This window comes from Peromyscus maniculatus, chromosome 20, assembly GCF_049852395.1.
Source record: "Peromyscus maniculatus bairdii isolate BWxNUB_F1_BW_parent chromosome 20, HU_Pman_BW_mat_3.1, whole genome shotgun sequence".
NCBI lineage: Eukaryota > Metazoa > Chordata > Mammalia > Rodentia > Cricetidae > Peromyscus > Peromyscus maniculatus.
The window spans coordinates 72,852,459-72,866,788 of NC_134871.1; the positions used below are offsets into that span (position 1 = coordinate 72,852,459).

At 50.9% G+C, this 14,330-nt stretch overlaps 1 protein-coding gene across 2 annotated transcripts; it reads left to right on the forward strand.

Annotated features, from left to right (window-relative positions):
* The first annotated feature begins 710 nt into the window (after window positions 1–710).
* On the forward strand, window positions 711–13,611 carry Hoxc6 (homeobox C6). Of its 2 annotated transcripts, none has more exons than XM_076556970.1 (2): window positions 711–11,710; window positions 12,421–13,611. In XM_076556970.1, the coding sequence occupies exons 1-2, from the start codon at window positions 11,311–11,313 to the stop codon at window positions 12,750–12,752; spliced, it is 732 nt and encodes a 243-aa protein (XP_076413085.1). In that variant the 5' UTR covers window positions 711–11,310; the 3' UTR covers window positions 12,753–13,611. The 2 variants fall into 2 exon arrangements, with proteins under 2 accessions (XP_076413085.1, XP_006981871.1); XM_006981809.4 differs by having other exon boundaries at window positions 716–11,710; window positions 12,445–13,611.
* Window positions 13,612–14,330: the final 719 nt, after the last annotated feature.

Sequence of the window (14,330 nt, forward strand, 5' to 3'; positions counted from 1 at the left end):
TTATTGTGGTTTGTCCGTTCCGAGCGCTCCGCAGAACAGTCCTCCCTGTAAGAGCCTAACCATTGCCAGGGAAACCTGCGCTGGGCGCTCCGTTCATTATCAGTAATTTTTTTATTAATCTGATTAATAATTATTTTTCCCTATTTAATTTTTTTTTCCTTCCAGGTGGAGTTGCCGGAAGCTGGGGGCACCTGAGGAGGGCGGGGTGGAAGGGGAGAGGCAGGAGTTGAGAGCACCTCTCTCTCTCTCCCTATACCCGACCCTCTGGCCCCCAAGGGGCAGGAGGTACGCGGGTGTGGGAGCTGAGATCCAGAGCTGCAGACACCTCCACCCCTCCCCTCTCCCAGGCTTTCCCTCCTGCCCCTTCCCTGCAACTCTCCTTAATTTTATTTGCTTTTTTATTATTAGGATTTTTCTTTTTTTCTTTTTAAATTTATATAAAGTATATATATGTGTGTGTGTATGGAGCTGAGACAGGCTCGTCAACGGCACAGAATGAGGAAAGACAGAGAGTGGGAGAGAGAGAGAGACAGAAAGAGAGAGAGGGAGAGAGGGAGAGACAGCAGCGCCCGGTAAGTGTTTCCTTATTGGTTCAAATATGTAACTAATGGTCCGTAGCTGGGTGGCGGTTTCAAGATGAGGGCAGCAACGGCTTGTCTTGGTTAGAGAGGCGAGGGGACTGGTGAGATGGGGTGGGGGCCTGGGTAATTAAGGGGAGGTAAAATGGAGGGACGGGGTTAACGCTGAAATACTGGTAACTGGTAGTGGGGAGAATGTGTTGTCCTGATGTCGCCGTGCGCCGAAGTTGGGGGTCCAGGGCCAGAGAATATCGGCCCGCGGGGCTCAAGTCCTAGTCTGGGGCACGGGGCCCTCTGCCTGATGCCCACAGTGTCTGTACCTGATCGTTAGAGGGCTTGGCTATGGAACTGGGACGTGGTGGCCTGGAAGCTCAAACTTCGAGGCAGTAGAAAGAATCTGTAGCCTGGGCCCATTGCTCCCTAAGCAACGTCAGCCCCCTCAACCCCCAAACAAACTTTCCAGCGCCCCCTCCCAGTCCTGCAGCCCCCTCCTTCCCGGAGAGCGAGAAGTCAGACCTCACACATGCGCAGTGTGAGCCCAGGGCCGGGCCGCGGAGCAGGAAGCCGGCGCAGCTAGGCGGGCGGCAGAGCCTGTTAATTGGCAATTAGGAGGGAGGCTGGTGGCTGGTGCGCGTCAGCCAAGGGGAGAGAGTCTGCCCACCCCTGCTCCCGCCCCCACCCTGGCGCATAGAAGGGTGGGAGGCGCCCTGCACCGCGGGTGGAAGGGGTGGGGGTGGGGATGCAGCGATCAAAAGCCATCTTGTGCTCCTAGAAAAGCGGCCTATCCGCTCCCCCCACCCCCAACCCGCGCAAGTCCGGCGCCCCCAACTCCCACTTGCGGCCACTCCACTTGGGATTCCACACTAACTTCCTCGTGCACCTCGCAGAGCTGCTCTAGAGTAGGACCTGCCTTGTCCCGGTGGAGGTGGGAATGAGAGAGGCCTCAAGCTGGGCGGGGATAGACCAGGCCTTGCCCGCGGGGCCTCCAGGGTGCTGCAAGGCCGCGAGCATTTTATGGGTGGGGTGGGTGGGGTTTCCTTGGTAAGGGCGTCAGACTAAGGTGGTCGGCAGAATGCTGGATCTTCCTAATAATTGGTGCTAATGGCGTGTTGTATAGTCTTAACTTGACACATATGGTTTCATAACACAGTGGCTTAATTTCTTCCAAATGTACGTGGCCCTGACTGTGTTGCAGTTTGATATATGACCCCGCCCTGCTCTCAGGCCTGGGTCCCAGGCGACCCCGTCAAGTCTGAGATTGTGTTTATAAAGAGCGGCGTGCACACAAAATGCTTACACACTCAGACACACCTTAGAGATGGGAAGGCGGCATTTTCCTGGCGAAGGCCCAGACACTGGGAGCCAGACTCACCTTCAGTCTGCGTCAATTCCCCCTCATCTTCTCCCAGAAGCTGAGTCTGAGCCTAGCAGTGTGGGGGAGGGGATAGCTCGATTTCCTGTTTAAACCCAGACCCATCGCCTGCGCGCGGGGGTGGGGTGGGGGACAGTGGGTAGAGAACCCGTTTTTATCAAATTGTTAAAAATACAGTTCGACTTCATTCAAATCAAACCCCCTGAGTTGAACCGATGGTGAATCCTGTCTCCCTTCCCCCCACAACCACCTTCCCTTCCCCAGCCCCCCCAAAATTCCCCTTTTGCAGTCGACATAAAGGCCTCTGAGGTATTCTCCCGGGGGAAGAAATGGCATTTTCTCTCCCCTTTCCCACCCCACCCCCCAATAGGACTGGTGTGTCGGCAGAGGCGTCTGCCGAGGGGCTAATTTCGCGTTCCTTGTTTACGACCAAGAAAAGCGCTTGGCTCTCCCCAAACGGGCCCAGCCTGCTGCTTGCTCCGGCTGCCGCGCACTCTCCCTCCGCCCGAGCCTGGCCCGGAGGCGGATGGCCGGGGAACTAGGCTAGGGCAGACCAGGACCGGAGTCTGTGGGACCTGAAAATGGCCAGGGGAGTGCGTTGAGACAGTGGAGGGGCCCTGGAGGCCCGAATGTGAGCCTTTCTACAGTGGGAACCGTCGATCGGTGAGGCCGCTATTTCTCTCTTCCGCCTGTATTTTTGTCGGACCCTGTCCCTGCGAATGGCCGCAATTACGTGGGAGGGGATGTTCAGGGGGCACAAATCTCCTTTGTTCCACCCCAAAAGAAAACCGTTTTGGGAGAAGGCTATTCAGGCCAGTGTGGATTCATTCACCTGGGATGTTAGAGGCCCCCTCCCATCCAAGGGGCGGGCCTGGGCTAGGCTGGGATATTTCTCTAGGCCTACAGGGGATCTAGCTGGATGTGCCAATAGCCATATCGAGGTGCTAGGGTGCGAGAGTTCCCGTCAAAAACACCAGCTTGAGGTGTCTTTGTATTTTTATTGATTTCCTGTTCCTTCTTGGCTACAACCCTGCAGCTCCCCCACACACACCCTTTATCTTATACCCTTCACCCCTAGACCCCTCCTTGGCAGGCCGAGAAGCAGGCCGACCGCCAGGGACTGGCCCTGGTTTTCCAGTTTTCCGATCTGACCAGGGGATAAATCAGACCTCAACACAGCACTCTGCTCGCCAGTTACTTTCGCTTTTCTGCTTCTTGGTTCTTTCTCGTTCTGGCTCCAACGAAAGCACAAGAGGGGCCACCAGTGGCAATCCTTAACCTCCTTGCAGGTCAAATTCTGTGTGGATATGGTTCCTCACTGAAGGAGAGCTCTTTTGATTGTCTAATAATAGCCAGGGGGCCAAGAATAGAATTTTGCTCAAGGACTGCTCACTCAACGCTGAGGCTAGGGAGTCACTGGATTTTGTGGATCAAAGCTTGGCAACCTCCCCGGAGCCTGTGACCTAGTAGCATTCCTTCTGAGCTCACTTTTTGGGCACCCTCAGGTCTGCCCCTTAAGAGGTGTTGTATGTCCTGCTGCCTGTTGTATTTCATGCCAGGTTCCTAGCAGGATTGGGCAGAACAAACCCTTTCTCATCTCTGACAGTCGTGATCTCTACAGAATTCGACCTTGGTTGGAGTAGGCAATGTTAAGCTGGCTGCTGTGTTCTGAAACCAGGCTTGGTGGAATTATATGTTTATTAAATAGTTTCAAATATACAGATTCATACTCAGAGAGGAATATATAGAGACTCATATTTCCTCATGGTTAATTGTATATTGCCATGGCTATATTTGATCAACACTGTTTTATGTGCATGTGAAATTTTGTTAGCCTTCGCTGGCTGAGAGTGGGCTCAGAGAGAGATGGGCCCAAGGAGGAGGCCCTCTGTGCATCTCTGCTGAAAATATGTGTTCTGGAATCGGAGTATGTGGCTTCCAAAAATCCAAAGAAGCCACAAGGGCTTTGTCCTGTTGCTTTTGCTATCCAAGCCTCTGGCCTGAGAAATACTACACCCTTCTGCTGTCTTTCTTCATCTCCCTAAGAAGTCTGCCAACTCACAGGCTGTCTTCCAAGGAGAACCCAGTCATCTTGAAAGTGAAGTCTTTGGGCTCTTTCATAGTTGTTGTGAGCCTGTGAGCAATTCTGAGCCACCAGGACTGGGCCCTGGAGACTAGAAGCCTCCATGGGAGGATGGCAAAAGGGATTGTAGTAGCAATGATTTCTGGGCAGGGGTCTGGGTGGCTGCAGTCCAAGGCACTTGAAGGGGCTTGTGAAGAAGTCAAACCTGGAGGGACAAGGATACTTGTGACTAGCTCTCCTTCCCTTTGCCTCCCTGGCTCATTGCCTCACCCTGGATTTGACTGTCTGAAGGGCTTATTAGTTCTGGAAGGCCCTAGATCTGGAGTCTGATGGGGGTACATTTTAATCTTGTCAGTGACCTGAACCAGAGTGAGACTCACCAGTAGAGAAGGCTGGAGGAGGCCCCTCTAGAATACAAGCCAGGCCCTTTGGCCTGTGGGCCTGGAGCCCTGAGTATGGGCCACAGTTGGGGATTAATTGGCTTCCTTTTGCAACTTTTCCAGGGCCACGAAAAGACAGAGCTGAGAGGAAATATAAATGTCAGTGGACAGCCCTGTAACTTGAGGACAGAAGCGGGCTGGATGGGGTTTTTGTGGCACTCCCAAGGCACTCAGGTTCCTCTCAAGAATCTCGTGCCCAGACTTGTGGCACCAGGAGGTTCCCAGCCTTTCTTCCTTGTTTCTTCCTCAGTAACAGAGGGTGACCTCAGGCCTTGCTGCCCTGGCTACACTGACTTGGGGTGACATGACCCCAGGATCATGCCCCTTAAGTAGCCCACCGGCCTCGCCTGTGCTGCCAGACGTCCGTTTATTGTGTCTGTGCCTTGTTTACTTGTTTTGTCTGCTGCCACCCTGCGTCAGAAACCCGCCAAACCGGCAAATTCGCCCTGAGAACAAAGTGCAGGGCTCTTTCTAACTCCCTCCCCCTTTCACACCCCTTCCTCCAGCCCTGTGCGTCCCCTCATTTTCCCTTTCCAAAGGGAGGAAGCAGGGATTGTCCTAAAATAGGGCCGATGTTTATGGGACAGGGGAATTATGGAGACACCATAAACCTCCGGGTGTCCTGGTGTTGGATGGATTTCCAAACCTCCCTTCTCTTTCCTACAGCGTTTCTTCCTTCACCTTGGTAACTGGTTGGGTAAGGGGGCCACAGACTCTGAGACTATTTCGGGCCCCTGTCCTCCTCTTCCATTGCTTTCTTCTGTAGCTTCTCTCAGACATAGATGGCTGGGTTTCCAGTCAGGGTAATGTTGGTAGATTCATAAAACTAGATAAAGCATGTCGCCTCTCCCCCTTCCCTCAGCCCCCCAAAATATTAGTGAACTTAGGCAAATCCTACACAATTAAATTGTCCCTTCTGTGAGGGTCCTATAAATCCCCAATCCTGCCAGGTGTAGAGTCAAAGAGGTCGATGTTTGCCTATATTTTGCTCCTGGCTATCAAATCTGAAAGAGTATCATTACAGTAAGTAATATTTCTGAAATTAATTCCCCTCTCCCCATCCCTTTCCCTCTTTTACCAGTGTGAATTAAATGGCTCTTTCAGATCTGCTGACAATAAAGGATAAACTTGTTTGTGGAGAAATGACGATGATGTTTCATTGTTGGCTTATTGTTGTAGAACATAGTAACATTTTATTTCCAAGTGGGAGAAGTTAGGCCAGGAGAAGAAAGCGGGGTGAGAGGAGGCTTGGTATTCATATATACAACTCTTGCCATACTTTTATGACTTCCACAATTTCCATATGACAACTCACTGTGATATCATAAATGCCAAGTTCTCCAATTTTAAATTCTCATTATCCTCCAAAATGTTCCCAAGTAATGGTCTACGTTCAGAAGCTGAGGAGAAGCCAGAGAGCTGGGGGCTCCTTTGGACTAGCACAGAACAGCACATTCCTTCTTGTTCTCCTTCCTCACCTGACAGTCTCTGGAGGCTCTATTTGGGCAGTGCAAAGTACTCTAAATATTCTGGGTCTTGATTTTTATTTCCAGGCCAAATAGGGCTACCTACTTTGTCCTCCTGAAGTATCCCAAGTCAATTGAACTCTCCATTCTCAGTAGGGATGAGATGCTCTCCACAAGCCCCCTCCTCAGCTGATATTTCTGCTACTTTGGTATCAAGGTGGAAGGTTTGAGGGCCTGGCCTCCAAAAGCCAGAAATTATTTTTTCCAGATGAAGCCTGAAGAGGGTCTCAGGGCAAAGTGTGATGGGATCTATTTTACTTTTGAAGTTAAGTCCAAGTTGGAGAAGCCAGACATGCAAAAGTGGGGGTTTGTGTCTGCTGATGGTAGTAGCAGTAGCTGAAGTGTAAGTTAGGAGAGGTCAGGCAGAGATTCACAAAAACATAGGAAGGAGAGAAAACATGCCATCAATTAGCAGAGTCGCTCTGTAGACCTTTTTCCAATGCTGAATTGCAGTAAAGACACATCAGCTCCAGCAGACTCAGAACCTCTTCTTAGCTCAAAAGAAGGAATCACAGCACAGGCCTGAGAGCTGTTTGGGCCAGTTCTCAGCAAATGAACATACCCCTTCTGGTCCTGTTCTCCTTCCTTACGACACCCCAACTCCCTTCAGCTGGTCAGCCTAAGCCTTGTCACAAAATATCAAGTACCCACAAATCGGATCTATTTTCCGGTTGGGTATGTCAAATTTCACTTTTCTCCCAGTGTGTCTAAGCTTGACTTTCGAAAGCAGCATTCTTTTTTTGGAATGCACTGTATGTACGGAGGGAAGGTGTATATGTTAGGAAATCTTTTCCTTCCGCGTCGAGGGAAAACTGGGAGCCCCTTGGGTGAGCCATGCTTTGGCATTCCCAAGCAGACCAGACTTTGCAGTTCAGGTTCTTTGGCGGCCTGCACCGCTGTTTTTGCAGTTCTTTTCCTCCGAGGTCCACAGAGATCAAAGGGACTTGTTCACAAAAACACCAGACATTCAGAATAGGGCTTCTTTTCAAATGTTTTTTTTTTTTTTTAAATTTAGCTATAAGCCGGTAGAACTAGGTGAACTCTAGAACAGCAAAGCCTTAACCAAATAGTGCAATTGTGAGGTGAGCTGAATAATTATTGAACTCAGCTTTCTCTGCAAGAGGGATTTCAGCTCGCGCCCAGTGGCACAAAAGGGGCGGACGGGGTAACAGTTCTGTGTCGCTGGAAATCAAGAACGGGAGGTGGTGAAGCGGCAGAGTCCTGCAGCTGCGGTGTCTTTTAGGCTTCCAAGAACGCAGGCAGGCAAGGGAGCTTGGAATCGCACGGGCTCCGGCTCCGGCTCCGGCTCCATCGTTGGAGTGAGCTGTAGTTAGCCTCGGCGGCCAGGAATGGAGTACGTGCGTCAGTCAGTGCTGGAGTCAGTTACAAACATCTTCGCAGAGGTGGGGGGATCTAGAGAGAGAGGAGTCCTGCAGAACACAAAGGAGGACATTCCCCGAAGAATATCCCCGAATAAAAAGTCCAGATCTCACCGGGCTCATTTCAAATGTCTGTAGGCACAAAATTACTTTATTTGCCAGATCAGAGAAGAAAGCAAAGGCAGGCAAGGTAAGGCCCGCCCATGACATCATCCTAGAAGCTGGAGTCCAGTCGCCCCTTTTTTTCTTCCAGTTCAGAGCCATAAGGACTCCCTAGCCTTCCCCTGGCCTTAGACTCGGCAAGACTGAAATCCGGAGAAACCCCTAAGTGCCCAAGCTCCAGTGCAGCCCTTAGCCTCCAGGCCAGTGCTACATCCACTCAGGCCCAAGAAGCAGGCAGTAAATTCCTCTCCTATAATTAGTGCTCCTGGAAGGCATGTGTTTTGGATGAGGCAGGGGTGCAACTGGAGTGGCCAGTGGCAACTTTTCCCCCTTTATTCCTTTTTCTGAGATTTTTATATTGTTTTTGAATCCAGTAATTACAGCTCCCAAAGCAAAAATCTGCTCTTGACACCAAGTCTCCTCTCAATGCCTAATTCAGAAGGCTGAAAGCCCAAGGCACAGCCTAGACCAGGGCGGGCCTGATTGGGGGCTTCTCTGATTTCTCTAGGCTTGTTTTGATGGAAACAAAGAACTGGAGCCTCCCTCCTTCCCAAGACTTGTGCATATTTACAGAGCTGCATTGCAGTTTTAATAAAACATCTGTTCTTGCTTCTGCTGATGAGCTTCCATAATTGTTTTCAGACAAATTTAACAGGAAAATATAAATATATTTAGAAAAATTCAATCCCAGCCCCTCCCCAATAGACAGCCAGTTGTTTGCCAAGGGAGAAAAGAGCACAAGATGGGAAAAGGGAAAAAATATTATCCAATGGAGGGAAGATCCAACTCATCTGACCTGCTCTCCCCCTTGGAACGAATCCTCCCAGTAAATTTCAGCTGCATAATTAAAGGTCTAACTAAAAGAAATGGGATCTCCCCCCCTTTAGGAATAGAAAGGATTGCAGGAGAGTGTTTAAGAAGTTAATTTCCCCCAGTCTTTAGGTAGCGGGAAGATATTTGTGTTTCTGCTTCCTCTGGTCTCCCCCTTCCAGCATTTCTGCCCCCCACCCTCAGCAGCTGGTTTCTGTTCATTATAAATCGGCGAGACCTTTCAGTCTCTGCCCTCTGTTTAGGGACGTAATAAAACACTTAACTTTTCCGGGCCTGAGACTTACATTCTGCTCCTCAGGTCGCCCACCCCTGAGCCTACCACCTTTAGGCCCCAAAAGAGAATCTCCCCAACTTTGGGGCTCCTTTCATCTCTGGATATGATTGAGGGAGGGGCTCCAGGAAACTCAGACGTTCTTGTCAGGGGGCTGTAGCACATGCTTCCCTCAAAGCTTCTTCTTTCTCTTAAGGTCCCTCCCTCCCCCACACATCCATAAAAAAAGATTTTAAAATACACAAAAATCCACACTCATGGAAAGCAGAACTTCATTAAGACATCCTATCTTCCATCATTCAATTTGTTTTACATTGCAACAATTTAATATCTTGAAGGAAGTACCACTGACATGATTTATCCCTCTAGCAATCTCATTCTGAAATAGGGGGGAAATTTACTCTTTCTTGCCATGGCTTCTACTTGTTCCACTGCTACCCTCAGGGCAGACAGGAGGCTGGGAACTTTGAAAGAGGCTACTGGTGTCCAGGGGTGCACTGACTTGTTCCCTAGCTCAGCCTCAGAATTACCCTCCCCTCTGTAAGCTCTCCCCCTACCTCTTGCCCTGCAGGGGGACCGGAGCCCCAGCCAGCTGTTGGAAACCTCTGCCCAGGCATGCCATGAATTCAAGTACAGATGGATTGGAAAGCAAAATGCAACACACTATTGTCTGTGTTTGGGGGAGCAACTGCTATGTCACCCCCAAATGAGACAGCTTTTTAAAATCTCTCTCTTAGCCAAAGCCTCCTCCTCTACCTTCTTCATCTTGAAAAGAAAATGGTGTAGTCCAAGGGATAGAAACTTCCACAATTACCAGGATCTTTCTTCTACTCTCCTAGATTCCAGCCAGTTTCCCTCCTTGTCAAAGACAGGGGCAGGATCTTTAAAAGCCAACACAAATTGTCTGGCAGGAAGACTCCTCAACCCCCTGAAGAGGTTCATGTATTAACTAACATTTTGTCTGTAGTAGCTCCTACACACTGTCTGCTTTTGGGTTCTAAACTTTATCCCCCCCCCCCCCCCCAGTGACACTCCAGGGAAACCTTAACGTTACAGAAGATGAATAAACGAGGTTTTTTTTTCCCAGCGTAGTCCCGTTTATGGCTTTATTGCTACCCATTGATTACTCCGCTTTGTTACACAGAAGGAAAAGATCATAAAACCCGGCGACATCCGGGTTCTTGTTATAGTCAATCTCAAAAAAAAAAAATTAGTGAGGGGAAAATATGAGTTTTCACTGCTTCCTGCTTGTACCCTGCCACCCTCTCTTTGTCAGCTCCAAGTATTTCCAGCCTATGTCCATATCAAATTCAGTTTGGATTAATCAGAGGGAAACCCCAGCTGCACACCTTCTGCGGTTTCAGTTCACTCACTGCAGCTCTCTGAAGCCCCTTCAAAACTGGTCTTTTCTAATCTTCTCCTCCCTTTTCCCAGCCTCAAGGTAGGGGAGAAAATGGAGGTAAGGGCTGCTGAGAATCCGGAGGTGACTGGCTGGGTGACAGCCCAAGAACTCCCCAGGAATCCTGTGCTAGGGTCTTCTAGCCTTAAAGCTCAGGTCCAGGGGCACCACTCCTGGCAGGGCAGTAAATCCAGAGCAGATAGGGTCTTCTGACCTGGGCAGGGGCTTGAACCTGTTGGAAGGTAGCTGTTCATTGGAGTCTCACCAGTTTTGTCGTTCAGACTCCTCTTATGTGAATTACCCCACTGGCCTGAGCTGGTTCCAAATCATAAATTCTCACCAACATAAACAGGAGTTGATGTCTTTAGAAGAATCTTAGTCTCTCTCTCTCTCTCTCTCTCTCTCTCTCTCTCTCTCTCTCTCTCTCTCAATGTATTATTATTATACATGCTTTCTTTTAGGTAAAAATGTTGCAAGAGTTTCCTCAAAAGAGAGGTCCTGGGGAGGGGCAGTAGGCTAGGAGGAAAAGGAGAGCAGATGCTTACTCAGGACCTCCACTGTACCGTGGTCTCACCCTCACCCTTCTTTAGATCGACATATCCTATCCTCTAACCCAAGGCTCTCAGCTGCACTGCCTTCCTCTGTGCACCGTGTTCCAGGAAATTTCCCCTTCCTTTTGATTTTTTTTTAATTATTGGAAAAATATGCTGTCTAGTAATGGAGACTCACTTCATGGGTGTCAAGCCAGAGTGTCTTGTAGAATTTCTGGGAACTTCCTCCCACTGGGAAGGATCTCCTCAAATGAAGCAACCAGGATGTAATTTTAGAAAAGGGGCAAATACAAAAGATGAAATCGGACTGAAAACACAAGGATTTCTCCCGCCCTGCATTTGGCTACAGCACAACAAAGTTAGCTGGGGCTGAGAGATTTCCTGGGACTAGACCTTTCCTTCCACAGGGTACAAGGCCCCGCTCGTGGACCTGCACCCCACCAGCAGCAGCTCCTTACATATATATTCTTAAAAGAAAACCAAGTCTTACTTTCAAAGCACACACTTAGTCTCAACTAGGGAATCAACAGAAGCAGAAGCGATTTTTTTCCCCCTTCTTGACATCTGGCTTGCGATTGGCTGGAAGGGGGTCAGCTGACTTTGTCATTTTGTCTGTCCTGGATTGGAGCCGTCCCTATAACCATCTAGTTCCGAGTACAAACTGGAGACAGAAATAAATATTAAAGAAATCATAGCCCGACCAGGTAAAGGCAAAGGGATGAATTCCTACTTCACTAACCCTTCCTTATCCTGCCACCTCGCCGGGGGCCAGGACGTCCTCCCCAACGTCGCCCTCAATTCCACCGCCTATGATCCAGTGAGGCATTTCTCGACCTATGGAGCAGCCGTAGCTCAGAACCGGATCTACTCGACTCCCTTTTATTCGCCACAGGAGAATGTCGTGTTCAGTTCCAGCCGGGGGCCGTATGACTATGGATCTAATTCCTTTTACCAGGAGAAAGACATGCTCTCAAACTGCAGACAAAACAGCTTAGCTCATAACACACAGACCTCAATCGCTCAGGATTTTAGTTCTGAGCAGGGCAGGACTGCGCCCCAGGACCAGAAAGCCAGTATCCAGATTTACCCCTGGATGCAGCGAATGAATTCGCACAGTGGTGAGTTTTACAGCTCCGAGATATAAATTAAATAAACTGAACTGGCTTTATGACCGGCTTCCCTAGAAGAACGGGCGGAGAGAGTTTTTTATGGCCCCATAAAAACAATCACGCTCGTCTCCTCGCCGACACCGAGACAGGGCCCCCTCTTCAGCCCCCTCGGCTCACCTCCCGCGCTGGCTCGCAGGGGCCTGGCCCCCTCGGTCCCTGACAGATTGGAGGGCTCCAAGAAGAGCTGAGGGGGCAGGAACAGGGCAGGGGGTGAGGGGAGGAGACAGAGGGTGGGGGAGCCCCCAAAGTCTAGTTAGGCTGGAGAGAAGGGAGGGAGTTAGGAGAGGGCAGAGAAGTGGGGAGAACTTTCCAGGGAACTAGGATTTGGGGAAAGATGGGGAAACCCAGTCCTTGGGAGATGGGGCCCTTATCCCCAGTAGTTGGGATTTTTTTTTTTTCCAAATCAGCTTTTAGACATTCAGCTTTCTGCCTGTTTTTTTCTTTGCCCCGCCCCCAGCTTTCTTTGGGACACACGTCTCCCACCTCGTGGGAAAGACTGAATGAAGTTGGGGTCCTGGCTGTACCCCAGTGGGGGTGGGGTAAAGCAAAGGGGAGAAGGCTAGAGCCCGGAGGGGCCGAGAGCTGTGGGCCAAGTTGAGAGTGTCTGGACTTTGCTAGGCGAAAATGTCTTCAGAGGACGCCTTGCTGATTATTTTTAGTGTGTTTTGTGCCCGGATCTCTAGGGGTCGGTTACGGAGCGGACCGGAGGCGCGGCCGCCAGATCTACTCTCGGTACCAGACCCTGGAACTGGAGAAGGAATTTCACTTCAACCGCTACCTAACTCGGCGCCGGCGCATCGAGATCGCCAATGCTCTGTGCCTGACCGAGCGACAGATCAAAATCTGGTTCCAGAACCGCCGGATGAAGTGGAAAAAAGAATCTAATCTCACGTCCACGCTTTCGGGGGGCGGCGGAGGGGCAGCCGCTGACAGCCTGGGAGGAAAAGAGGAAAAGCGGGAAGACACAGAAGAGGAGAAGCAGAAAGAGTGACCAGAACTGCCCTTGCACCCCTCTCTCTGCCCTGGCGCATCCCAGCTCCCGAATCACACACTCTGTATTTATCACTGGCACAATTGATGTGTTGTGACTTCCTAAAACAAGATAGGGAGTCAGACGTGGACCTGAAAGTCAGCTCTGGATCCCCTCCCTCACTGCACAACTCTTCCGAGCCTCCTCCTCCTCTAGCTCCCTCGCTAGCTCCTTCTCGGCTTGTCTGCAGGCCCCTTCCCTCGCCCAGGCCTTGGGGACGCGGTCCCCAACCTCGCTTCAGACTCCACTGATGTCCCTCCAAGTGAGCCCTAGGCTCCTTCCCCCCCTCCCCCGACGCCCTTAACCCCCGCCCCCGTGCAGAAAGCCGGCTCCCCGGACCTGGGGCCTCCACTCCAGGGCCTCAGGGCCGGGCCTGGCAGCCGGAGGGCGGGAGGCCTCAGGAGGGCTCGCCTTGGCCCCACAACACCCCCACCCCCACCCAGGGCTTTTCCCCAGTCCCTGCCCGGCCTTTCTGCCCCAGCAAATGCCCAGTCCGGGCAAATTGTATTTAAAGATTCCTGGGGGTCATTATGGCATATTACGAACTGTGACCGTTTCTGTGTGAATATTTCTAGCTGTATTTGTGGTCTCTGTATTTATATTTATGTTTAGCACCGTCAGTGTTCTGATTTCATTTTAAAAAGGATTAAAAAAAGAGAGAAAATAACAAAAAGAGAAAAAAAGTGAATGACGTTTGTTTAGTCAGTAGGAGAAAATAAAGAAAGAAAGAAATAAACCCCCTCTCGTGTTATCCTCCTGTATAAATCCGACCTCTGGATCCGTTCTCGAATATTTAATAAAACTGATATTATTTTTAAAAGTTTATAATCCGCCTGTCTGTTCATTCGCCCGCCGGCCTGCAACAGAGCTCCCGCCCAGCCTGCCGCCTGCAAAGCCCTCAGCCCTCCGCACTCGCCTGTCCCGCAGCCGGGCGCAAAGCCTCGGTCTCCGGGTTGTCCTGACCGTGCTGGGGTGCTGAGAGGCCTCTGGGACCTCCCCTACGCCGAGCAACACACACCCCGGAAAAGAAAAGGAGGAAAAAGGGCCGCTTGGACTTTCGCTGGGGGCGGGGAAGCCTGAGTGAGGCGGGTTGGGCTGCAAGCCCCACGCGGGCCTTTCTTCCTGCTTGTAGGAGCCTGGAATCCTGGGCTTCTGAGCCTGAGCCCAAAAAGCGAGAAAAGGAGCTTGATCCGATTACCAGGGTCGCCTCCCCCCTACCCCGCGCCCACTGCCAGCAGCGTCGGAAGGAGGACCAGAGAGCAAGCCCCCCGGCCCGCCAGGCCGGCTGTTGCGAAACGTGGCTGAAGCGCCCTGGCAATCCAAGGACGGCGGGATTTGAGTCAGTCCGCAGGGACTGAGCGATCCAAGGACAACTCCAAAGAGAAAGACTGGAAACTGAGCTCTGGCCTGTGCTGGGACTCCTGACCCGCCAGACAAAATTCCTTCTTCATTACAGTCCTAGCCTGTGTCGTTCTTGCCTCTTTTCTCCTCAAATCTAATGTGTGAGGGGTGCAGCAGGACCCTGTTTCTAGGCTCCAG